The 26,061-nt window shown below is 38.9% G+C and overlaps 2 protein-coding genes across 2 annotated transcripts; both read left to right on the top strand.

The window, feature by feature from the left end:
- Positions 1-1,301: 1,301 nt before the first annotated feature.
- Positions 1,302-10,263, top strand: LOC137134159 (multiple inositol polyphosphate phosphatase 1-like). Its single transcript, XM_067518707.1, has 5 exons — positions 1,302-4,653; positions 4,737-4,931; positions 6,006-6,103; positions 7,265-7,395; positions 9,338-10,263. The coding sequence occupies exons 1-5, from the start codon at positions 4,071-4,073 to the stop codon at positions 9,702-9,704; spliced, it is 1,374 nt and encodes a 457-aa protein (XP_067374808.1). The 5' UTR covers positions 1,302-4,070; the 3' UTR covers positions 9,705-10,263.
- Positions 10,264-11,638: 1,375 nt separating this feature from the next.
- LOC137134156 (bifunctional 3'-phosphoadenosine 5'-phosphosulfate synthase 2-like) lies at positions 11,639-25,305 on the top strand. Its single transcript, XM_067518693.1, has 12 exons — positions 11,639-11,886; positions 14,158-14,272; positions 14,450-14,685; positions 14,875-15,013; positions 15,215-15,333; positions 18,316-18,429; positions 19,123-19,234; positions 19,660-19,865; positions 20,067-20,202; positions 22,983-23,251; positions 23,367-23,596; positions 24,230-25,305. The coding sequence occupies exons 1-12, from the start codon at positions 11,860-11,862 to the stop codon at positions 24,369-24,371; spliced, it is 1,845 nt and encodes a 614-aa protein (XP_067374794.1). The 5' UTR covers positions 11,639-11,859; the 3' UTR covers positions 24,372-25,305.
- Positions 25,306-26,061: the final 756 nt, after the last annotated feature.

Raw genomic sequence — 26,061 nt, 5'->3', positions numbered from 1 at the left:
CTTTTATTATAGACCCACAGCAAATAATAAACAATAAAATGGCTGAATGGTGAGTAAAATACACAACTGTAGCCAGCAGTGATCATTTTTACTGACTGTAGGGGAGAAGAGCAACAGATTGAAGTGCACAAAACACAAACACAAGGGTTGTACTTATTTACAGTGTGCGTCAATTTACTTCTTCTTCTTCTTTTCCTTTCAGGAGTTGCCAAAGTGAATCATGTGCCTCCATCTAACTCTATCCTCTGCATCCTCTTCTCTCACACCAACTAACTTCATGTCCTCTCTCACTACATCCATAAATCTCCTCTTTGGTTGTCCTCTGGACCTCCTGCCTGGCAGCTCCAACCTCAGCATCCTTCTACCGATATATTCACAATGTCTTCTCTGAACATGTCCAAACCACCTCAATCTGGCTTCTCTGACTTTATCTCCAAAACATCTAACATGAGCCGTCCCTCTGATGTACTCATTCCTGATCCTGTCCATCCTCGTCCCTCCCAAAGAGAACCTCAACATCTTAAGCTCTGCTACCTCCAGCTCTGCCTCCTGTCTTTTATTCAGTGCCACTGTCTCTAAGCCGAACAACATCGCTGGTCTCACCACTGTCTTGAACACCTTTCCTTTCATTCTCGCTGATACTCTTTTATCACACAACACACAACGTTTCTCCACACGTTCCAACCTGCCTGCACTCGCCTCTTCACCTCTTTTCCACACTCTCCATTGCTCTGAACCGTTGACCCTAAGTACTTAAAGTCCTGCACCTTCTTCACCTCTGCTCCCTGTAACCTCACCGTTCCACCTGGGTCCCTCTCATTGACACACATGTATTCTGTCTTGCTGCGGCTAAGCTTCATTCCTCTGTTTTCCAGAGCAGACCTCCACCTCTCTAGATTTTCCTCCACCTGCTCCCTGCTCTCACTACAAATCACAATGTCATCGGCAAACATCATAGTCCATGGAGATTCTTGTCTAACCTCATCTGTCAGTCTGTCCATCACCAGAGCAAACAAGAAGGGGCTCAGAGCCGATCCTTGATGCAGACCCACCTCCACCTTGAACTCCTCTGTCACACCTACAGCACACCTCACCACTGTCTTACAGCTCTCATACATGTCCTGCACCACTCTAACATACTTCTCTGCCACTCCAGACGTCCTCATACAATACCACAGCTCCTCTCTCGGCACCCTGTCATACGCTTTTTCTAAATCTACGAAGACACAATGCAACTCCCTATGACCCTCTCTGTACTTCTCCATCAGCATCCTCAAAGCAAATACTGCATCTGTTGGACTCTTTCTAGGCATGAAACCATATTGCTGCTCACAAATGCTCACCTCTGCCCTTAGCTGAGCTTCCACTACTCTTTCCCACAACTTCATTGTGTGGCTCATCAGCTTTATTCCTCTGTAGTTGCTCTGCATATCTCCCTTGTTCTTAAAAATTGGTACCAGTACAATTCTCCTCCAGTCCTCTGGCATCCTCTCACTCTCCAAGATCTTGTTAAACAAACTAGTCAGAAACTCTACTGCCAACTCTCCTAGACACTTCCATACCTCCACAGGTATGTCATCAGGACCAACTGCATTTCCAGTCTTCATCCTCTTTAATGTCCTGCTCACTTCACTCTTACCAATCTTTGCTACTTCCTGCTCCACACCAGTCACCTCTTCTACTCTTCGTTCCCTTTCATGTTCCTTATTCATCAACTCTTCAAAGTTCTCTTTCCATCTCCCCATCACACTCCTGGCACCTGTCAATACATTTCCATCCTTATCTTTAATCACTCTAACCTGCTGCACATCCTTCCCATCTCTATCTCTTTGTCTGGCCAACCTGTACAAATCCCGTCTCCCTCTTTAGTGTCCAACCTAACATACAAGTCCTCATATGCTCTTTGTTTGGCCTTTGCCACCTCTACCTTCACCTTACGCTGCATCTCCCTGTACTCCTGTCTACTCTCTTCAGTCCTCTCAGTGTCCCACTTCTTCTTAGCTAACCTCTTTCTCTGTATACACTCCTGAACTTCCTCGTTCCACCACCAAGTCTCCTTGTCCGCTTTCCTCTTTCCAGATGACACACCGAGTACCCTCCTACCTGTCTCCCTGATCAAATTAGCTGTATTAGTCCAATCATCTGGAAGCACCTCCAAACCACCCAGATTCTGTCTCAGCTCCTCCCTGAAAACTACACAACATTCTTCCTTTTTCAACTTCCACCACTTCGTCCTCTGCTCTGCCATAGTCCTCTTCATCTTCCTCACCACCAGCATCATTTTACACACCACCATCCTGTGTTGTCTGGCTACACTCTCCCCTACCAATGCTTTACAGTCACTGATCTCTTTCAGATTACAGCGTCTACACAAGATGTAGTCTACCTGAGTGCTTTTACCTCTGCTCTTTTACGTCATCCTATGTTCCTGCCTCTTCTGAAAGAAAGTGTTTACTACAGCCATTTCCATCCTCTTTGCAAAGTCAACCACCATCTGACCTTCTGCATTCCTGTCCTGAACACCAAACCTGCCCATAACAGTCTCATCACCTCTGTTCCCTTCACCTACATGCCGATTGAAATCTGCACCAATGACCACTCTCTCACCTCTGGGGATGCTCTGCATCACTTCATCTAACTCACTCCAGAAGTTCTCCTTTTCTTCTAACTCACATCCTACCTGTGGGGCATAACCACACACAACATTGAACATCACCCCTTCAACTTCCAGCTTCAGACTCATCAACCTGTCTGATACTCTTTTCACCTCTAGAACATTCCTCACAAAATCCTCTTTCAATATAACTCCTACTCCATTTCTCTTCCTATCTGACCCATGGTAAAACAACTTGAACCCTGCTCCTAAGCTTCTAGCCTTGCTACCTTTCCACCTGGTCTTCCTGGACACAGTATGTCCACCTTCCTTCTCTGCATCATGTCGATCAACTCCCTAGCCTTCCCTGTCATAGTACCAACATTCAAAGTCCCTACTGTCAGTCCTACATTCTTAGCTTTCCTCTTCTCTCTCTGCCTACAAACACACCTTCCTCCTCTCCTTTTTCGACTTCGACCAACAGTAGTCCCATTTCCACCGGTACCCTGTAGGTCAACAGCACCGGTGGCGGTCGTTGTTAACCCGGGCCCCGACCGATCCGGTATGGAAGTCTTTGTCACGATTCGCATGTTTGATTTGGCATGTGTTTTACGTCGGATGCCCTTCCTGCCACAACCCTTTGCATTTATCCAGACTTGGGACTGGCACAAGAAGACACTGGCTTGTGCCCCCTTGCGGTTGCATTAGTGTGCGTCAATTTACTAAATCTATTAATTACTAAAACTACATGCTTAAAAATATTCAGACAGATTTCCCTTCTATATTTAACACATGGTTTTGTTTAAATAACTATAAAAAGTACTGTTGCAAAATATTTCACACAAAACAACAATAAGTCCAAAACATTCCTCCAAGTGCAGCTTGGAGATCACTGAATGGTTCTACCCATGGTTTTTTAAAGAGTTTCACCTCTGCTGGCTGCAACATGCATTATTCATTTATATAATAATTCATTTGACACAGGTTCTGTTTTTCTGCATAACAAGTATTTTTACTCAACTACATTTAGCTGCTGACACTTCTATAGTATTCGAGTTGTTCCTAAATACATGCTTATATTTCATAGTGCTGCAGTGGGTCTCAGTGGTAGAGCATTTGGTTGGGATAGAGAAGGCTTCAAGTTCAAATCCCACCCACACCCATGTGTTTCATGTGGTTACGTTGATCTTATTGATTAATGGAAACATGGTGCTGTTGTCAAAACGATTGAGCAAACGAATTAATCCGTCAGATGTAGATCAGTCGTAGGCCACCACATTAATGCCGTAAAGGCCCATTTAGGACTAAAATGTACATATGAACTGTAAGTAGTGGGTAAAAGTGACTAGCACAAAGCACAACATGTCTGTGTTGCGGATTGGTTGGACATTCTCACGCACACGGCGTCACTCGGTTTCAGTCCGGTAGGTGGGGGCCCACACGGAGATACAGAGGCTACAAGCTATTTGGCTACATCATGCCGTTCAGTTTATGGAAAGTCGTCATTGTTCATCTTACTACTGTAACTTTCTATTCCTGCTCTTACCTGAGGAATCTCGAGGATAACCCACAGATACCAGCAATCGCCAAGAATTTCGGCACGAAAGGGAGGTATGAGGAAGTGAACCCGTATCTCATAGAGGACATACTTGCTGTAAACAACTCTATCCTGCAACCCCCATCAGCACAATGTCGACCAATTCACCTGACTGCTATAATAAGACACGGGACAAGATACCCAACGAGCAAAAACGTCAAGAAGATGCAGCAGTTCTACAACATTGTCCTGCAAAATGCCTCAGGTGAAGACAGCTGGCTGCGTGAAATCCAGAACCAGTGGACGATGTGGTACAAGGAGGACATGGATGGCCGACTCGTGCTAAAAGGAATGAACGATCACAAACATCTAGCGATCAGGCTGTCAAAACTGTTCCCGTCTCTGATTTCTGAGGAGAAGCTTCGAGGTGGGTTCATCAAGTTCATAACCAGCTCAAAGCACAGGTGTGTAAACAGCACACTGTCCTTTAAGGCAGGACTGACAGAGCTGTGGGAAATCAGAGGTAAGACCGTGAGGAGATAACATATTACTCTGAACTACCACTTACACTTAGTAACATTGTTATTTCTGTTTTTCCCTGCACAGATCAAAAGTTTGACCATGCGGTGAATGATGCTCTGATGAGGTTTTTTGACAACTGCAAAAAGTTTTTGCAGGACGTTGATAACAACCCCTCAGCTATGACAGAGGTGGACAATTTCAAAAAGGGAGCAGAGATGAGGAGGGTCCAGGAGAAGATCGCAGACCGTCTCAGAGTCAAGTACGATGCCATCACAGATGGTCAGTGGTATAGTATTACTATACTACTACTATACTACTACTACTAAGTATTTTATCATGTAAAAAAATTACAATAAGGCTACAACGAAGCACTTAATTAAAAGCAAAACTTGCAACAGTGCAGTCATAAAGCCGGCATTGGGCCTTCTGGCAATCAGTTCCTAAAGGGCTCCTGGTGCTTTCAGTCCAAGTTTAAACATTATATGCTTAGGTGGTGCAAATACATTTATAATGTATTACATTCACTAAAACACAGACAAAGGGAATCTTTGGGAAAAGAGGTAAACAATGCCTTTATGTGCATTTACGTGCAGGTGCCATTTACTGTTGTATTTGGTCTATTAAAATTAATATTTTAATACTTACAGTATTTTATTGAACGACATTTCTCACTACAAGCACTGTAATAGAACTGAGAGAAGCATTTAATGGAACCTCATCGGTAAAACCCAACTACATTTTACATGTCACAACAGTGTGTGGTCAAATTTATCTGTCATCTTCTCTACAACTGATTGTGTATGATGATGATTCTGCATTTAATTCCGATTTATTTACCTTAAATATTTCTCCCCAAGAATGCTTATGCACTACATTTCTTAAACGAATAAGAAAAAGACTCAATATGAATCCTCCTTTTCTTTCCCTACAAGAGAAAAGACCCACTACTGTCCTGAGTGGCGGTGTGTACCATATTAAAAATTCTGTTAATCCATGTTTATGAGGATTGAGGAAAGTATGCAGAACATGCCACCTTCCACAGTGAGTATCTGCACAGTAGGTGGAGCTGTTTTCTAATGTGAAATCAAAGCTTTAGTCAATGTTCACTTGGAGGAGGTGACTTGTGACATTCCCCAGTTTGACTGAGCTAAAGGCCGCACTACAGGGAACTGCTCGAAGGCTGTGACTTTGAGAATTTCGCTGTCCACGTAATAATTACTGCCCTATGCACCATGGTGTTAAGGTTTTAGGACGGGTTGTGTAGTTAAACTAGTTAAAGTTTTAATTGCTGACTGGGCTGTCTGATTTCACAACTATACATATTAACATTGTACTGCAATCTTTTTCATACAGATATGGCTGAAGCTGCATTTTACTTGTGTGCCTATGAGTTTGCCATCAAGTCAGTGAACTCCCCTTGGTGCCAGCTCTTCGATGAGGTCGATGCACAGGTACAGGCCTGAGATGTTTAATGAGGGCTGATTTAGATATATTGTTCTATTGTATTGTTCTAATGTTTAGTTTAGTTATCTCTCAACTATCACACACAATACAAAATAGAAAAGTCAAACAATAGAAACAAATTAAATCAACAGCCAAAGTACTGAGAATTGACTACACAGGCAGATACAATGCCTGTTCTTGTCTTTTGTAAGCTGAGTAAGGTTTGTAAGTCAAACCTGAATAAGTAAAAAAAATGCAGAGAAGAAAGAAAAATGATTCATTCTTACTAATAACTAATGCTTAGAAGTAAGTTTCACACTTTTATTTTTTCAATTAGCATTTTTCCATAATTTAACCCTAACAATAGAAATACATTGACATTTAGTCTCCTTTACCTTTTTTGTATGGCGAAATTCCAAGTATCTCTGAGATATGCACCTATATTGAGAAAAACTTTTGAACGCAATTTGGAAGTGACTTTGATCCTGATCTCGACACAATTTGGATCGTTACATTTCATAACTTGTGGTTTACATAAAAAAAACACACATAGCAATACATTTAACCTATTTTTGTAATATGACTATTCAATTTATTGTCATTTTAACAGTGAACACCTGCAATTTAACACAATAAGATAAGTGAGTAAGTATAACTGTATGATACAGTGAGCTTGTCTTTTTTTTCTCATTTTTTTTTGTCATTCCTTTTTTCAACTATTTGTACAACAAACGATCTGACACTAGATGTATTGCTAAAACTTTACTTAAATTCAAACTGTACAAGCAAAAACAGGGTAGGAACAGAAGGGAAAAATAGCATGCTTTAAATGAAACTAAAAGACACATCTAATTGTGTTATACCCCTGTAACAATCCAATAACACACTTTTGTTGGGAAAAATATAATTTGTATGTGATTTGAATAAATAAATAGCAAATGTGAAACTGTTAAATGAAGGTCAAGGAAAGCCACAGTATCCAATTATTGGAATTATCAGTTTGGTCTTACCTATGTCACAAAGAGTCTGATGTGTCTTGTGTTACAGCCTGACCTCATGCTCAGGTAGTCTGAAATGTTACCTTACCTAACAATTTCTTTGTCTTTTACTTTTCAATAAGCACACCCCACATCCACAGTACCAGTGATTTGCTCCATGTTGTTTAACAGGCTCTGGAGTATGCAAATGACATGAAGCAATTCTGGAAAAGAGGCTATGGTTATGATATTAATAGTAAGTCGAGTTGCATTCTTTTCCATGATGTGTTCAGCCGACTGGACAAAGCAGCCAGCGAGAACAAGTGAGTAAAGTTTACGTTCAGTGCATCAAAATGGATGGTGGTGTTATTTTTAATCACTTGAAGAGACAAAAACCAACAAAACATTTCTTTCTCAAGTTCATATCAAGTCTTTGTCCCTTAAGAATATTTGTGCCCATTACTGACATGAAAATTGCAGGGCATTTCTTAGAGACTATTTTTAACTGTGGATTAATATGCGTTTAATGTAATAGAAATAATCATAGTGCAAATGTGGCTTACTGATGTATTTTTTTAATAAAAGAGTGAGGGGGAAAAAAACTTACAATACCTTTTTAATTTTCTCAATTGTTGTTTTTTGTCTTTTCCTGGATATTCATGTTGAGATTAAGAAAAATTTAGAATATGACCAGCTTTATCATGTCATGCAGGTCTTAATTCTACAATTTGTGTGTTATAAACTTTAAGCTTCAGTTATGGAAAACATTTTGTGGACATACTTTATTTATAAGCAATTATTTTTTTCATTTCAGAAATGTGTAACTAAATGTAGCCCTTCAGAGTGAATATGCAACGTGAAACATGTAATGAATGCAATTCAGCTTGTTAAACTGCCCTAGCCTAACATACTGCATAGCACCATACAGACAAACAGCATGCCTGGTTTCAGCACCTTCAACTTGTGCTGGTGCCAGCAACTCTATAACTATTAATAAATCAAAACTGGATGAGGCCCACCCACAGACTTACTTATTTCCTTTTTTAATAAACCATTATATGAAATCAAGGCCAAGGTCCAAGAAATGTATTGTACAGGTGTGAACAATGAAACTGAGAAAGGTTTGGAGGGATACACCTGACTACCAAGTATATTCTTGGCTAAAAGGAGCATAATCTTGTCCAACAGTAACTGAGAAAAAATCTTAACAACAGCCAAAATGTCAATACAACAGACACACATACAGCTCTGAGGATTACAGTCCTTCCTATTAAGGCATTAAACTGCAGATAAAAAAACATAAATGAATTATTCCACAATGTACTGTACAAACCTGGCCTCTCACAAGAGGACCGTGAGGTGAACAAAGAGGCACAAATGATCACAAGTGAACTCACTGAGACAACAGGGCTGGGTAGTCAACCGATGGTGACTTAACAGAGTCTGAATCTCAACTGTTATCTAATTGCTTATCTTTTGTTCCAATATGGTTTTAAGGCAAATATTGAATTATTCAGATTCTTGAGAAACTTAAGACTAAAACATTTACGAAACCAAAAAGTTGTGCCTTCATATCATATGATGTTGCTTCATTAAAAAAGAAAATGTGTGTGTGGCCCTCAGCAAATAATACTGAATTGTGCTTCTGCACAGGCTTGAGTTACAGATTAACTTATGTAATATTTATGTTAATTGTAACAGTAATAAAGTTTAACAAGATTCTAAAAAGATATCTCTGTTCTGCTGTCATTCTTGGCAGCAGATGTTATGTTTCCATATTCCTCATTTACTATGGAGCTCGAAAATGTGCTCCTGGCCAAATGTACTGACTAAAAGCTCAGAGTGGATTGGTCATCTCAGACGGGTTTTATGAAGATAAATATGCAGTGCTTTGTCATCTCGTGTTTTTGCCTCGTTGCCACATTTCTCTCCTTTACTCAAGCATAAATGTGAACTTCTCCAAAATTTGTTTGCACAAATACACCACTTTGAAACCACTGGATTGTTACTTGGATACCTGGTTAATGCGTGGAATCATTTTGTTTTGGATTTTCAACCTGGTTTTTGTTTCTCTGTAAACAACTAGCCAAAATCGGTTTCTGAACATAGGGAGACAGAATTAGATAAGATTCATGTGATATCTACTAAGGCTGCCATTGTGTCTCGGAAACCGAGCTGTCTGGATAATTTACTGTACATATCACCGTTTTTTGGAGTTCATTCTGTTAAATCTGTGATGCTAATGCTGTGTGTGATGTATGTCAGATCTGGCCAGCAGGTGACTGAAGCTGTGACAGTCCAAGTTGGCCATGCAGAGACCCTACTGCCACTACTTACCCTGTTGGGTTTGTTCAAGGACAGTGAAAATCTGACTTCAACTAACTATGCCAAACAGACCCAACGCTCCTTCCGCACCAGCTACATATTGCCCTATGCAGCCAACTTGGTGCTGGTGCTGTACGACTGTGGAGGAGGTGACCTGAGACTGCAGCCACTGCTCAACGAAAAGCCTGTGATGTTCCCCGGTTTGACTGACCAAAAGGCCGCAATGCCACTGTATCAAGACATCAAAGAGCACTACAGTGAACTGCTCCATGGCTGTGACTTTGAGAAGGAGTGTCAGTTGTTCTAGCAACCTCTTGAAATTTAGACAGACAGGGTACATTCTGGAAATAAAAGCTTTATTGTATTTGCACAATGGAGTGAAAATTGTGTTCCTAATGGAAACATGCTTCGCTTATGTAAGCCAGGAACATTTCACTACTTGACCAGGCCTTCTACCTGAATGTATCAACAATGTAATAAGTATTTTTATTCTCTTTGTCTTATGCTTGAGAAAAGGTTAATTTGGTGCTGAAACATCCCATAATTCCAGTTTAGGGATTACATTTTAAGTTGAAAAGTATACTTTTAGTATTACCACTGCTACATTGCTCAATATTGCATGTTTTCTTTCTCTTATTGCATATTTTAGAGCTGAAAATATATGTAAATTGCAGTATTCATATTTTTACACAATCTGTGATTTTTATACATCAATAATTATGTCTCCTGCTGTTTTTTTATATGGTATTCATTAATTCAGATTATACAAACGTTCTTACAATATAAATAAATTATTCACTGCCTTATTACTTTGCTAGCTATTTATCTGTTGGTTCCAACTAATAAAAGCTTTGTTAAGGTTGAAATAGTACATTGTGTCTTCTATGATATTGACGTGGATTTGCGACACCAAGGTCTAGGTAGCTATTAAACGAGAATCCCTTCAAACATTAACAAAATACTAACAAACACTTTGTGTTGTGTACCTGGGAAATACCATCGATAAGTAGGCTATACAACTAAGCTAAACTGACCTGGTCAAATGTGCTGCCCAGTGAATGAGCAGTGTCCACTTCATGACATATAAGCAAACAACTCTATCTACTGTCATCATGAACGTCCAAGTGAAAATTTATATAATCAAAATAGTCAAATATGCTGCTGTCAGTGATGCAATTTTTTTTAAAAATCTGGAAATGAAGGAGGCCAAAGAAAAGTATATTGTTTCTGGAAAAATTATTGCTGGTAGACCGCAAAATTAAAAGATCATTCTAAAATCCCTTTTAAAAGCTTAAAGCTAAACATTTAATATCAAGTGAACTATAATTTTATTTCCACGTGTGCATTAACTCGTAGGTCAGAATTTGTTTCCACTTTTTTTCATATGTGCTAAACACAATTATTACTTTGACAGACCTCTTTATCCACACAAGGCGCAACTTGGGGTTTCGGGGTCTTACCCAAGGACACTTGTAGTCTGGAGGAACCTGGAATCGAACCACTCACCCTTTGCTTTGTGAAACAATAGCTCCGGCTACAAACTGAGACACAACCACCATACAGTCAGGTTTTGATGCCTTTTTTATTATCCCTTCTCACTTTTCCATCCTATGTGACCGATCGCACTGATACTGAACAGCTCAAACTAATGTCGCCCCGCCACTTTTAGGACCCTGGAGACACCTCTGCGTGTACGGACGCAGTGTTCCAGCGGAAAAGAAAACGAGCGTTCCCATTCTTGAAAGTGAGCTATTGAGCGCTCGGGGGGCGGGGCGCATCGCAACAAACATTTGAACTGGTATGGGAACTACCCATACCAGTTCAAATCTTTGGGGATCATGTCTCGCACCACTGCTGAATAATATAAATTAAGTGGACATACCTAAAATCTGATTTCACTTTTTGTTCACCATTTTGATCTGATAAGACTTAGCTAACTAGCATTATTAGCTAACTTTCTAGCTTAAAAGTTACTGTAAACCGGCTAAGGCTGCAGTCGAGCTGGCTAAAGTGATTTTGACAGTTCGGATTTAATCTGATGGCTTGGATATTTTTTTGTTATTTGTGCTGATAGAGACATTAGCCGGAAATTGAAATTAAATTTATGCTGGTAGGAGAAATGATACGTGTTCATTTAATAAATAGACAACAGACCTCCGACCCAGTCTGGCCCCGACTGCTGAGGTGCTCGCCCTCCTCGTGTCGTGACGCTTCGGTATTGGCCAGTATCCGATACATTATGCAAATCTACGAATGTTGGAGGAGGAGGTCTGAAGGCTGGGTCAGCGGAATGCTACGTGTCTTGGAAGTCCCTTTTAAAACCCAGTCGTCTTATTCGATTACCGTACTCAAAAGTTTGGAGCTTACAACTCAAGGGACCGGCAGACTCCCCCACCACTCGAAAGCCGTGTGTGTGAAGCCCAGTGTTCAGCTGTTCCCCAGCGGTGTTACACTTGTGCATAATGTCAGGAGTGAAAAAGCTTCGTACGGTAAGGAGATGTGGAGATAACGGGGAGGGAGAAATGACTGAAATCCGTGCTGTCATCAGATTGTAGTGGGAGCACAGCTTAGTGTTTGTGTCCTCTGCTATGTGAAACTCTCCAGTAAGTTTTAAATTGGTGTTGTATTAATACACAGCAATAACACTATCTAACTGCTATATGTACCATTTCCCTCGTTGACGACATTATTACCACATATGTCTCATGTTATCACACACCAAAAGCAATAGTTGACCCTATTTGTCTGCACCGGATTGTAATTATAAAGCCAGTTTTGTCACTTGTACGCCTTTTTACTGTACTGCCAGATGTGATGGTTACAGACATGCGTTGCCTCTGAATGGGCTGGTTGTTGTAGTAACGGATTCATGTTAATTTGGCCCATTCATACCGTAGGGAGGGAGGGGGCACTGTGAAACGGCAGTCTGTCATGCAGCACAGGAATGCTGCTCACTTTTCCTTAGACAATGTTTGTGAAATAATCCAAATAATGATATAACCAAGAAATCAGTCGGCAATCCTTCATGTGTCTTTTGTATGTTGTTGTATTTTGGTTTAGAGGCTTTGATTATGAATGACCATTATAATAGTGTCAACTAAGACATTTCTCATAACATTTATGATATTTTAAAGGGAAAATAGTTCACTGACAAAATATGACAACACCTAACTGATGTTGAAAATAGCTGTTAGTTGCAACCTTCAAATCCACTGTATTTAAACACTAAGTAATTGCGTTGACAAAATGTTATAAGTTTCCATCATTGCACAAGTGCATTTGATTAGAAACTGTCTAATCATTGTTTTAACTTTCTTGTAATTTCCTGAGAAGGGGGATGTAGTCTGATCTGGGAACCAAAAGGAAACAGTTACATAAGGTCTTCTAGATGAATAATAACTAGTGTTAATACAACATTTGTAACACAGGAATGCTGTTTAAAATGCCTTTCAAGAGTGCACGTATAAAGCTAGTGAAATCAAACGAGTGAAGAGATAACATTGATTGAAATGAAATATGATTAGTCATATTAAGCGATGTAAAGGTTTTGAATAAAGTCTGAGATCTGAGTCTGAGCCTGGGATCTTGAATCTTACCTAACTTCACATAGTCAAGTGCCAAAAAACACATTATGTTCCCATAACTGTTGAAAGGGGAGAAAGAGAGGATAAGGAGCAGTTTGTTGTCAGTGGGAGTCTGTGATGAAAGGGGAGTAGGTGTCTCCTGTGTCTGGAAGAGTAGCAGTCTGTTCACAGCTCACCCGCATTCTGTGGGCTGTGTGTTATTTTGGAACATTATGCTCATCATTAACATGTAAGGAGTGGTTTGTACAGTTTACTGGTTGTGGTTTGGCATAACTGGACACCTTGAAAAGCTGCTCAAGCTACATTAATACCCCTTTAAGTCAGGGTTCCGGGCAGGAGTATACATTAACATCCATCTACATTATTTAATGTCAAACCTTTGTAACAAAACGGCAAATTTGTAAGCATTTTAACTGATTATTGAGCAATGTTGGCAGAAATACATAAATAGCAGTACTAGCAATGGCTAGATTAGTGATCTAAAAATTCTTGAATGTAACCCTGCAAGATCACATTGGGGGCTCAAATATGTTAAGCTGATGTAGAAGTGATGCAGGTATGGAAAACACAGGGATAGTAACTGAGAAGACAAGGCAGATGTGGAGAGGGGATGAACAAGCAAAATTGCAGCCATGGGATGGATGTAGGGAAGAAGGGAAAGTGAGCACAGAGGGCAAACGTGTGTTCACGAGCAGTGCCACATCATCGCTGGGCTGCAGGCAGCACACTGGACACATTGTCCGGTGAGTCCTCTCTCTCCTTCCATCCCTTCCATGCCTCCCTCTTCTAACCCCCTCCTCTCTAGAAGTCAATACAGCTTCATTTATTCACAGCCTGGTCCACACAGGCACATTGAAAAGGACATGTAAAACCTGTTATAGCATGTTAAATTAAGTCTTAAAGCTATGGAAAGAGCTGTGTCATGTTACCTTGCATGACGTGACAGCAAGGCTTACATAATCAGGTCTGCGCAGTCCTGTATGGCTTTAAATTTTTTTGAAGTGAAATAGATTACTGAGCAGAGTAGACAAAGGAGAGGTGGTATGGTTGTGTTGTAATAATTGGCATGCTTTTATCTGAATACATTTAGACGAAGAACAGTAAGATGCCTTATTGCAAACATTCAGTTCCCTTTTGCCAGTTTTCTAAATCTGATACTGTGTTCTTCTACTTCAGGATCTCAATAGGTCAACTAATGTGGTGTACCAGGCCCACCATGTCAGCCGGAGCAAGAGAGGGCAGGTCGTGGGCACTAGGGGAGGCTTCAGAGGCTGCACCATCTGGCTCACTGGTAAATTTCTATAGACTTATGTGATATCTACCAGAATCTCATGAAATGCCTGATTCCTCTGTCACATTGGAGTCACATAGTGGACATGATTGACTTTCATAAAGACTTGTTTAAACATAGTGCCTCATTCAATCCGCTGTTATATTTATCACCTCATATATCTCTTTTTCCCACTAGGTTTGTCTGGTGCTGGTAAGACTACCATTAGTTTTGCCCTGGAAGAGTACTTGGTGTCCCATGCTATTCCTTGCTACTCACTGGACGGAGACAATATTCGGCATGGCCTGAACAAGAATCTGAGCTTCTCTTCTGAAGACCGCAAAGAGAACATCCGTCGTGTTGCTGAAGTGGCCAAACTGTTTGCTGATGCTGGGCTTGTTTGCATCACCAGTTTCATCTCTCCTTTCACCGAGGTCAGACAACATGAACAGTTAAAGTCATGTGTTGGTGCAGGTCTGTTCATTAAAATAGATAAAATAAATGTCCGATAAAGATGGATACTAGACATCCAAGCCAAAAATATCAACAATCTGAAAAAAAAAATCATTTTAACATTTAAAACACTATTTATATAAAATAAATGTTCTCTTTTTCTTTCAAAGGATCGTGATGAAGCAAGGAAGGTCCATGCAAGTATGGGGCTACCATTTTTTGAGGTTTTTGTCCACGCATCTCTTGAGGTTTGTGAAAGCAGAGATGTAAAAGGACTTTACAGGAAGGCTCGTGCTGGAGAGATCAAAGGTCTGTGTAGCCGCTTCATGAAACCTTTCCTCTATTGCTTTGCATGCAACCATTCAGTTGCAATCAGTTATACAAGTAATGCCAAGCCCTTCCCAAAACTACAGGGTGGTTGTTGAGGATATACTGCATCTTAAACAAGTATAAATGAAATATTTGAATCGATAGGATTGATGACCATTGTTTTATATGATTTGTTGCCAGGTTTTACAGGGATTGATTCAGACTATGAGAGTCCTGAGGCACCTGAGCTCACACTGAAAACTGGAGAGCTCACAGTGAATGAATGTCTCCACCAGTTGTTGGAGCTGCTGAGAGACCAGGTCAGTGCGGCACACTGATTTGTTATTTTGCCCTCTGTTAAAGAAGAAGAAAAAAAAGAATTGAATATTTATTGAATGACCCACGTACTATACGTGTTGTATCTTAGACAGTCAATTTACATTTGCATTTCAAATAGTAAATATATTAACTGTAAAGATATTTTATAGTATGATTCTACAAACTAAATATTAAGAGTCAGTTCAAGACTTGCCACTCCAGCCCTGAAGAGTTTCACATGAAATATAAGTTATGTGAAACAACTTAGTCATGGTGACAAGATGATGTTTGGTTGCTCACAGTAGATTACACTTTAGATCTCAGTGGGGCTAGTAGGTAATTGCAGCAACAAATGAATCAGTGGAGAAAAAAATAATTACAACTTAACAATTTTAAATGCTAGTATACAAACTGTTATTAGGTCTGGATGAGAAACATAAATATTATCCTTGCACTGTTCCCACAACAATGTTTACTTTTCAAAGTTGAGAACAACAAAAATTAGAGCATTTACTTCCATTTAGCATCATTTTGGTCCAAGTAACATTTATGAATTAGCACAGGGATACCAGGTACACACACAGAGTGTGTATTGGTGTCCCATGTTACCATACCACACCGGTCATATCATTGTTTTGTATGAATCACGGGTGTCAAACTGGAAAGACAAGTGTAACTCTGAGCCCGCCTCATCCATCCAACCATCTATCCATTTGTTATCTGTAACACCTTATCCTGTTTAGGGAAGCTTGGGGGCTGAAGCTTATTCCAGTTGTCGTAGGGCAAGAGACAGGGCTATACCCTGGAGAGCTCGCCAGTCTTTGTCAGGGCCAATACAAAGAGACGCACACAGACAGACAACCATACACACTCACATTCACACCTATGGGCAATTTAGAGCCACCAATTAAGCTAAATTCCATTCGTTTGGACTGTGGGAGTCCCCGGAGGAAACCCATGCAAGCATGGGGAGAACATGCAAACTCTGCACAGAAAAGCCACGGTTGGCCGGTGATGCGAAGCTTACTGTGTTGTAGATGTAATTTAAGATTGTCTAAAATTGCCATTTTCTTTATCAATATACACTCAATGACCTATGACAAAGTAAAAAACAGGTTTTTTAGAATCTTTAAAAACATTTTGTTTTGTTTTTTTGTCCTTTTTTTTGCTTATCCCGTGAGTTCAGGGTCACCCCAGCGGATCATTATCCACATGTTGATTTGGCACAGTTTTTACACCGGATGCCCTTGATCCAACCCTCCCCAATTTCTACCTACGGCACTGCACAGCTGGGGAGGGGAATGGGCTGTTAGGGGATCGTTAGGGGATCGAACCCCTGACCCTTTACCAACTGAGCTACAGCCGACCCTAGAATCTTTAAAAAAAATAAAAAGCAGAAATGTGTCATTTATAAAGGTATTTTAGCAAGGTGCATTGTGTTTACTTGAACATACTTGGCATATGAAGTGGATTAGAGTCCACCCGTGGCCAACTGCAGTGGCTGGACATAGTTTAGAAAATGCACACAACTGTGGATATAATGTCCCATCAGTCACACTACATGTCAGGGCAAAAACAAAGCCATAAATTCCAATGAATTCTCTGTAGATCACCAGAAAAATTGTGGCAAGATATATTGTAGATCAGAACAATATGTATAAAGAATTTCCCAAGCTTTGAGTGTTCCAGGAGCACAGTGGCGTTAATAACTGTGAAATTGGAGTAGCTTGAAATCACTAGGAGTTCTCCAACAGCTGATCATCTGTTCAGACTGAGTAACCAGGGCAAGAAAAGCCACAGTTCACTTTCTCTGTTCATTCTGGGAAACATGAAGACCCTTCCAATCTGACAGATCTGTGAATATGTGAAAATGCTATCAACTGTTTAAATGCAGATGTACCAAAGCTGCTGAACCGTGCCAAAGAAGATTCAAAGTTGTAACTGCTGCAGACATTTCCATTGCAAGCACTGTAATAAGAGTCTCCATACTTTTAGTTTGGTGGAGTGAATGTTATCCATTTAAGATAAAATCTACAATGCAATAAAAAGAGTTTAAGTGGTCTTAATAACTTTCTGAAGCCACTTAAAAAGAAATGCAAATACATTTGAAGGACAAAAGTATCATTGTAAGTATCACAGTTTTTGTTAGGTTGGCCTCTTGTGCTCTACTGCTACAAAGAGGATTGTAGGTTGCAGCACTCAAGTCAAGGAGAAGAAAAAAGATCAAATTTAGTTTGTAGTATTTTCTATAATTAAATAACATGCATTTTAATGCATGCGTTTGCTTAATACATTTCTTCATACATCCCCTAAGGCAAGTGGTGTCTGTTTCACAAGAGGTGTCTAAGAGGTTGTGTAATTGCCTCATCTGCCCTTGTCTGACATGCGCCATCAAAAATCACCCAGTGTGCATTCTTTGAAAATGTCACAGGAAGTGGTGAGAATAAAGTTACACATTGTAACAAATCTTATTTACATAATATAACTATCGATTGTTTATTTGGTGCAATGTTATAGGGCTGCAGGTAATATAGCATTTCTAAAAACATTAGAGTTGTGAATCATCACAAAAATACAATGCATTTTTAATAGCTAAAATCCAATGCTAATACTATGTAGTGTATAGATTAAGAATGTCCCTTACTATGACAGTTTGAGCTAGTATGCTAACCAACTACACTCACTTTTTAAATTAGCCATATATACAACCATCATTTTAATAATGGTTCCATCTTCTCAAATATGAACATTTTCTGCCGTTTTTTATTTGACAGTAAGTTGAATATTGAAGATGTGTCTCTTTGCTGCTCTGAAACATAGTAATGGATATGTATCATTTAAACATAAAGTTTTATAATCCAATTGTTCAATATATTTATTTAAAAATAAATCCTCAGAGACACAATAGATATAATAATACTGCTTGTAATATGATCAATGTTATCCAATTATATGAATGTTGACTTTTTTTTTCTTGTATTTAGAATATTGTACCAGGCGAAATCATGGAGGAGGTGAATGAACTCTTTGTTCCAGAGAACAAGCTGAATCTCACTGTGGCTGATGCAGCCACACTTCCCACTATCAGCATCACCAAGGTAACACACCGCTTCTTTTTTATCATGCAGAAAATGGGACAAGGGGGTCAATACTGGACAGAGAAGTGTTCACCATGAGCTCCTAAACATTGCCTACTGTGTGGGCCCTGTGTGCAAATGAACTGCTCATACCTCCCTGGGTACTAATAAAGATATAAAAGCTTATCCTGCATACAGCAGTGTGCTCCAAGCACTATATGGCACACCTAACAGGATTGCCTAATCAAAACAATATTCGGGGAAGTTACCTAGTAGTGGAGTGAATGTTTCTAACAGAATAAGAGTAGTTGTTTGCGTTTTTATTAGGCGTTTTGTAAATTTTATTATTAAAATTTTGAGTTAATTTTATCATCCCAAGTTGTGTGTGCTACATGTTATATAGTACATCTCATCATGTTTTTTGAGGTAGTTAATATAATGTTATGATAATAAATATTTACCATTTACCATTTAAATACATCAGCAGCATTGTCTCATTTAAAACCCATACAGAGTATCTTTCAGTTACTGTAGAAATAATATTTTAGTTGAAAAAAAAAAAGCATTTGATTGATTTATTCATTGATTTATTCACAGACTTTATGGTTTTTAAACCCATTACTTTCATGAATTCAAAATTTTTTAAACTTTTGAAATTTTTGTATCTGTATTTCCTTTCATGGTCTTTCATAATGAGTATTTTTTTTTCCTTAGTTGGATCTACAATGGGTGCAGGTGTTGGCAGAGGGCTGGGCAAGCCCTCTGAAGGGCTTCATGAGAGAGCGAGAGTTCCTCCAAGTTTTACACTTTGGCAGCCTACTGGATGGTGAGAGATGACTGCATTGTCATATTTACTCCTCTTGTAACCTGCAAGAGCAATATCTCCTGACCACCCTTTTATACAGAGCTTATTTTTGGTAATTCTACGATATAAACACAAAGACAAATGTGTGTATGAATGAATGAAAGCATGAATGATTATTTAGGATCATACACAGGATGACAATATAAACAAACATTTATAGGTGATGTTTGATGTTAATTCCATATAAAAAAAAAAACACGGCTTCAAATTACATATTTAATCTACGTGTTTACCACAGAAATCAGAGCTTACTTATGGCCCATAATGAATGTAAAGTGCATTGTATTTGTTTTCTTAGTCTTTATAATTTTGTGCAAATATCGTTACTAAATACTACTTTTTTCGGTTCATTTGTTGAGGATGAGATGCTTCCTTTTCTGACTCAGGTGGGGCCATCAACTTGTCTGTTCCCATTGTTCTGGCCGTTAGCACTGAAACCAAGAAGGAGTTGGAAGGCTGTGCAGCTATAGCTCTGGAGTATCAGGGCTCACGAGTGGCTATTCTCAGAAACCCAGAGTTCTATGAACACCGTAAGGAGGAACGCTGTGCCAGACAGTGGGGCACTACATGTCCACAGCACCCTTACATCAAGGTCATTTTTTCAGATTTTATTCAGATGATGTCAATGCACATTTTATATTGTTGCTTTTAGTTTCTTAATGTTTAAGTTTTATGTGTTGGTTTTGTCGTAAATAAAGTTTAAGATGATGAAGATTGACACCAATTTCTGTTCCAAGTAAATGTTAGGATTACTGACAAATGGCTGATATTCTCTGTTTCTCAACTTGTGCAGATGGTTATGGCGGGAGGTGATTGGCTGGTGGGTGGTGACCTGGAGGTGCTGGAGCGAATCAAATGGAATGATGGACTTGACCAGTATCGGCTTACTCCACTGGAGCTGAAGCAAAGGTTCAAAGAAATGAGAGCAGGTTAGAAAATCTAAATTACTCACATAGCTATAGCAACTGGCATATCCTTTGTTGTTAGTAGCTGGTGGTGTGAGATTTAATTGGTTAATGATTAATATCGTTACTTTAGTAATTTATCCATCACACCAAAGTGAAAAAAAAAAACCATAAGTTATAGAAAAATGCATTTAGCAGTGTACATTTGTCTTTCAGACGAACTTGACAAAGGACCAGATGAAAAAATAAAATGGTAAATTTAAAGCTGCATGGCAATGTTTGTGATGTATTCAGTGATCATTTAGAGCTTCCCGTTTTTACTTTTAGGGCTCTATTTTCCTGAAGCAAGGTGCAGTCCTAACACAAGCTTAAACTCCTCAAGGAGAAGGTGTTATGGGCATGTTTAACAATCTTTTTCAAGACCACCTACATCACCGCATACCAGTGCAGTGAGGCACAACCAGGGACTATGTGGAAGACTGGCAGTATGCATTATTATTAGTAGAGGCACATTATGAGCTGGTGGAGTCAGGGTGGGAGTCAGTAATTGCCAAACACATTATTTCCTCTCACCCCTTTTAAGAGCAGCAAGTGAGAGAGAGAAACTGAGGTCTGGAAAAGTATATCTCTTTTAACAACAACAATATTATAAATAAGCAAAAATACACAGCACTACAGTTACTAAATATGCTGGCAAATATATAATTAACATGATGCTGATCTGTATTAGTGCAGCAGCTGCTAAATTACTGCTGGCTGGACATACAGTACTGTGCTGTATGATTTAATTTAATTGGTGTAGATCACAGGAAAAATATTTCACTCTTGCATTCTCCTCTGCATATAGATGTGAGAACAACCATTTATGTATATAAAGTACAATAAACAGATAATTGTAAAATATAAGGCCTTATTTATAGATCGACTGTGTATTATTGTTCTCATATATTTAAATTAACAAATGCACTGTGCCAGCTGTGTGTAAAGTCGACAGGGTTTTGGAGAGATACCAAAGAGAGATCATTTTGATGGGATGGACAAACAAGTGAACTTTATCCACCGAAGTTAATGATATTTGTCCTGCTCTGTGCTACAACTGTGTTTTAATAAATTTGTTTAGGATTTATTACCTCATGTTGTTGCGCGGCCTGGCGGCATCCTGTGCACTCAGGTTTGTCCTTCACTGTATAGAAGCTCTGGGTTTACACTTCATGAACGGCAAGATAACAGGTCAGGTCGGGCCGAGATTGAATTAGAGATAATTAGGTTATAGAAGACTTCATATTGAGGTTTGCTGGTCTGCGTGGGTTCCCATCTACATTTTCTCTTTGACTGTGAATTTTGCGTTGAAAAAAGCTTAAAATCTTTAAGTAAAAGCATCCCTGTCTCATGTGTGGAAACCCTTTACAACAGCTAATTACTGAACTTTGATACAGAGCAATCCTGTCTGAATGTCTGCAAAGTTTGCTGCTGTGCCACAATTACTCACAACCTGTCTGTCAAATCAGATGAAATATGCATTTAATTTCTGCCGCTGTGTGATAAATACATGTCTTAACCACATACAGTAAAAGGTTAAATGTAGAACTAGTCTTTGTGAGTCACACAGAATATCAATGTTGATGGTTTGGTTGAACTCAGGGTCATATTGTTAAAATCTGTTCTAAGTATCCTAGCTAAATTGTTTTTGTTGTTGTTTTGGTGTAATAAAAGAATTTTTCATGCACATAATAATTAGGAGTTCATGGAGAAAGTACAGCAAATGAAAAAAGGCCACATAACTGACAGGTCTTTTTAGATTTTAAAGAGTTTTGTTAGCCTGCCGATGCTAAGGAACGGCATATACATTTCACTGCAAAGGTTATTTGTGTCCAAAATAGGCACAGAAATTGCACTGCATTACTAATCAGCAAAAACCCAGCCTAAGAAACATTTCTTCTTCTACACCGATGCAATCAAGTGTGTCAAAAATTGCAAAAGTAGGCACAGCTTAAAAAATACAGACTAGCACTGCAGGAAAATAGAGCCCTCGGTTACGTTCATATGAATGTTGTCCTCAAGATTGCATTTATTTATCTACACCACAAGACAGTATGCAGTTTGGTAAATTGTTAAAATTCTCTGCTGCTTTGTGGTCCCATCCTGAGAGTTGCTAGCATGATGTGATGCGCACCGAACAGATTTGGCTGTATTTTATATTTTCTTATTGTCAGCCAGCCCCATGAAACTGTTCTCTTCAAAGCCTTTTTATTACTGCTGATGAACAGTTTAATATATATATTTTACACTGTGCATTGCAGATTTTGGCAAACATTACTCAAACAGAAGGAAGTACTGCATTTGTTGGAAACTGTTTTCTGCACGTTTTTATTGGAATTTTTTTGATTGTTGAATGTGTGTGAGAACAAAAAACGAACAACAATGATACATTGTTTATTGTTTTTCGAAACAATGGAGATGTATGGCATGCATGAATAAGCTATAGCAGGATTTAGCTACAAAGGCAATATTGATAGTACGATCGATTATTTGTTCTTTGTTAAGATAAATATTGAGTAATAATTAGGTCTTTTAACCGAAACTACAGAGAGTCTTGATTTAAAATTAAATGGTCCTTTTAAGTTATGTAAAAGGCAAAAAAGCATGTTTGCTGTTGTATGAAACTGCACTATATCCTTCACATATTTTGGTCTGCACTGATTATGAATATTATGAGCTCAAATGGTACTCATACTGATGCTTCTTCTACAAACATTTTTGTTACATGAACCTTATTTTGTGACCCTCCACGTTGTCCTCCATAGATGCAGTATTTGCATTCCAGCTGCGTAACCCGGTACACAATGGTCATGCGCTGCTGATGCAGGACACCAAGCGTCGTCTGCTTGAGCGAGGCTACAAGAATCCAGTCCTCCTCCTGCATCCACTTGGTGGCTGGACCAAAGACGATGATGTGCCTCTGAACTGGCGGATGAAGCAACATGCTGCTGTCTTGGAGGAGGGCATCCTGGACCCAGCTAACACCATTATTGCTATCTTTCCCTCACCTATGATGTATGCTGGACCCACAGAAGTAAGAAGCAATGTTGTTTAGTCTGAGGTTTCATAAATGATTGACGAATCAACAATTGACCTCTTCTATGTGATTCGATATCAACTGGTACGTATGTCCTCCAATGTCTCTACAGGTGCAGTGGCACTGTAGAGCCAGAATGATTGCTGGAGCAAACTTTTACATTGTTGGCAGGGACCCTGCTGGTATGCCTCACCCAGAGACTAAACAGGACTTGTATGACCCCACCCATGGTGGCAAGGTCCTCACCATGGCCCCAGGCCTCACCTCAGTAGAAATCATCCCCTTCAGGGTAGCTGCCTACAACAAGGTTAAGAAGGCTATGGACTTTTATGACATAGAGAGGTGAGTAAACGAAGAGTTAGCAGCTAACATTTTGCTGAACAAAATACATACCTGTCTATTCACTTGTTGCCCATTTTTTGTTTTGTACTGCATGTTAAATACTTTCATTTATTTTTTTTTTAATGTAGTAGCTGGAATGCCACAGGATTGTTCTCTTCTGTGAGGCCAAGTGCATACAATTTAGAGTATTGTAAATTAAAAGGACCAAGTGCAGTAGATCATTAATGTTGCTACTCAGCTCTAGGTGTTACCATATTTCTTTGAATTGCTGTAAAATTCTGTTACACTGTTTTTATATCCTCCTTAACATATTTGTAGACCCAAATATTTTATGCCAAAACATACATTTCATGAATATGTGAACCTTCTGAGGCCCCACATCTAAACCTTAACCCTCAATTTGCTAAACGATCTTAGTACAAATGTTAAAGCCACTCCCCAAAGTGTATATTATGTGCCTCACTCAGTGAGTTTATATAATAATATTCTTGTATTTCTGTGAAGGTGTAGTTATGGTTTAATTTTACTTAATAATTTGTAAATATCATAATTCTTTTTGACCCCACAATGCTTATATTCAGCTTTCATTCCCCGTCCTCTCCATTCTGCCCTTCCTTACTCTTCCCCTCTTAGGCATGCTGACTTTGAGTTCATCTCTGGAACTAAGATGAGGAACATGGCTCGGAGCGGAGAGAACCCTCCAGATGGTTTCATGGCCCCAAAGGCATGGAAAGTGCTTGTCCAGTACTACACCTCTCTTAAGAAGGACAAGTGATCAACGCAGCAATCAGAATATCTATAAACAATATAGAATAAAAAGATACAATCAGTTTTTAAGTGTGTGGGGGGTAAATATATAATACATACCTCCTTTATCATTTCTTGTTTTTATTTAATGCTACACTGATCACCAACAATTTAATGTTGTGATGGGGGGGTCAGCATGGGCACTCTGACCAGTATGCAGCTATGCCATACGCTGACAACTGTCGACCCTTGTCAGTATTACATTTTCTCCATGCTGACCTCTGTTGACCATAACATTTAAACCACCAGGTGGTATTAATGTTGTATCATTGTATACAAAACTTTACATTTAGATGATGATGATGAATTGAGATTGCTACTGAATCATTCTGGTATGATGGTGTTTGTTTCCAACACATCAAAATGATTTGTCTTGAGCAGTCAAATAATTGCATTTATATATTCCTATAAAGCTATGTGACTTAAAAATTAATTGTATGTTGTAAGGATATTAACTTAAGCTATGTATTTTAATAAATAAAGGTCAACTTGAAATTATTTTAGCATTAGGAGCAAATCCCAAGATATGGAAACCATTTTTGATACTAACATTTAATATAACAAAAGAACATTTTATAGCATTTTATGTCAATGATATTACTTTCTTTCAAGTTATTTGTATGTCCTAAATGAAAATTACTTGCAGTCTTATTACTACCTTTAGTGCCTGTTCATTGTAAATGCTAATTAATTAATCATGTTACCATTTTTTTAATATTGTAAAATAGAGCATAGATTTTGTAATGATGTAAAGGTGCCTTTTTCTCAAATTTCAACATTAAAAAAAAGAAATTGTTTAAACATCTTGCTGGCATGTGTCTGAAATTTGAGTCATATGATAAAATTGATTAATTTATTGCAAATCAAAGGAAGTAATAAAGGAAAGTATTTGTCATTATGAATTACTGTGGAGTGTGACTGGGTGCTGTAACGTAAACCAGATGTATTTAAATATTTTCATGTCAGGGATATCTCTGAGATTTTGTATTTGTGCTACAGGTTATGCAACATACCTTACATTAACTCTACTATGTACAAGGTGCATACTGCGGGGCGGTGTCGTTTTAGGTTAAAGGTTGAAGTCGACTGCCCTGTGTTCCATCTTGGGTCCGCAAATACTAAAGGTGCGATGCTCCCCTCTGCTGGCCTTAAGTGGTATATAAAAACAACCATGAGAAAAGGTAAAACTGCTATAAATGCAAGTAAAATATAAAACTGACTGTAGGTATCTGCTTCCCAATTGAACTCAAACAAAACTCCGTCAAGTTCCTCCTTTCTACTTCCAAAAACAATCATTTAAATTTTGAAATTGGACTCATGGCACTTGCAATCAAATGATCTGAAATTTTGAGCATTTTTGTTTACTTTGTAAAACACTGGGTTTTCTTTTGGATTGGCTTTACAAGCTTTATTTTTTATAAGAGATTAAAAAGATCCTGAGACACATTCAAATTACACTTAAGAGATGGTTGAGTGAAGTCAAAAAGACTGATTAATTATTCCAGGCACTAAGCTCTATTAAGCTTACATTGCATTGGAATAAGTGTTGTTCTGTGAGGAGAGCCAGTCTCCATTGTAAGAAGCAGATTCCTAATTAGCCTTACATGGGATCAGATCATTTAATCTACGATGTTCCATGTAACCCCATTTAAATCTGC

The sequence above is a fragment of the Channa argus genome, chromosome 1, assembly GCF_033026475.1.
Source record: "Channa argus isolate prfri chromosome 1, Channa argus male v1.0, whole genome shotgun sequence".
Classification (NCBI taxonomy): Eukaryota; Metazoa; Chordata; class Actinopteri; order Anabantiformes; family Channidae; genus Channa; species Channa argus.
Note: the sequence above shows the minus strand (reverse complement) of the source record. Positions and strands in the feature narration are given on the sequence as shown.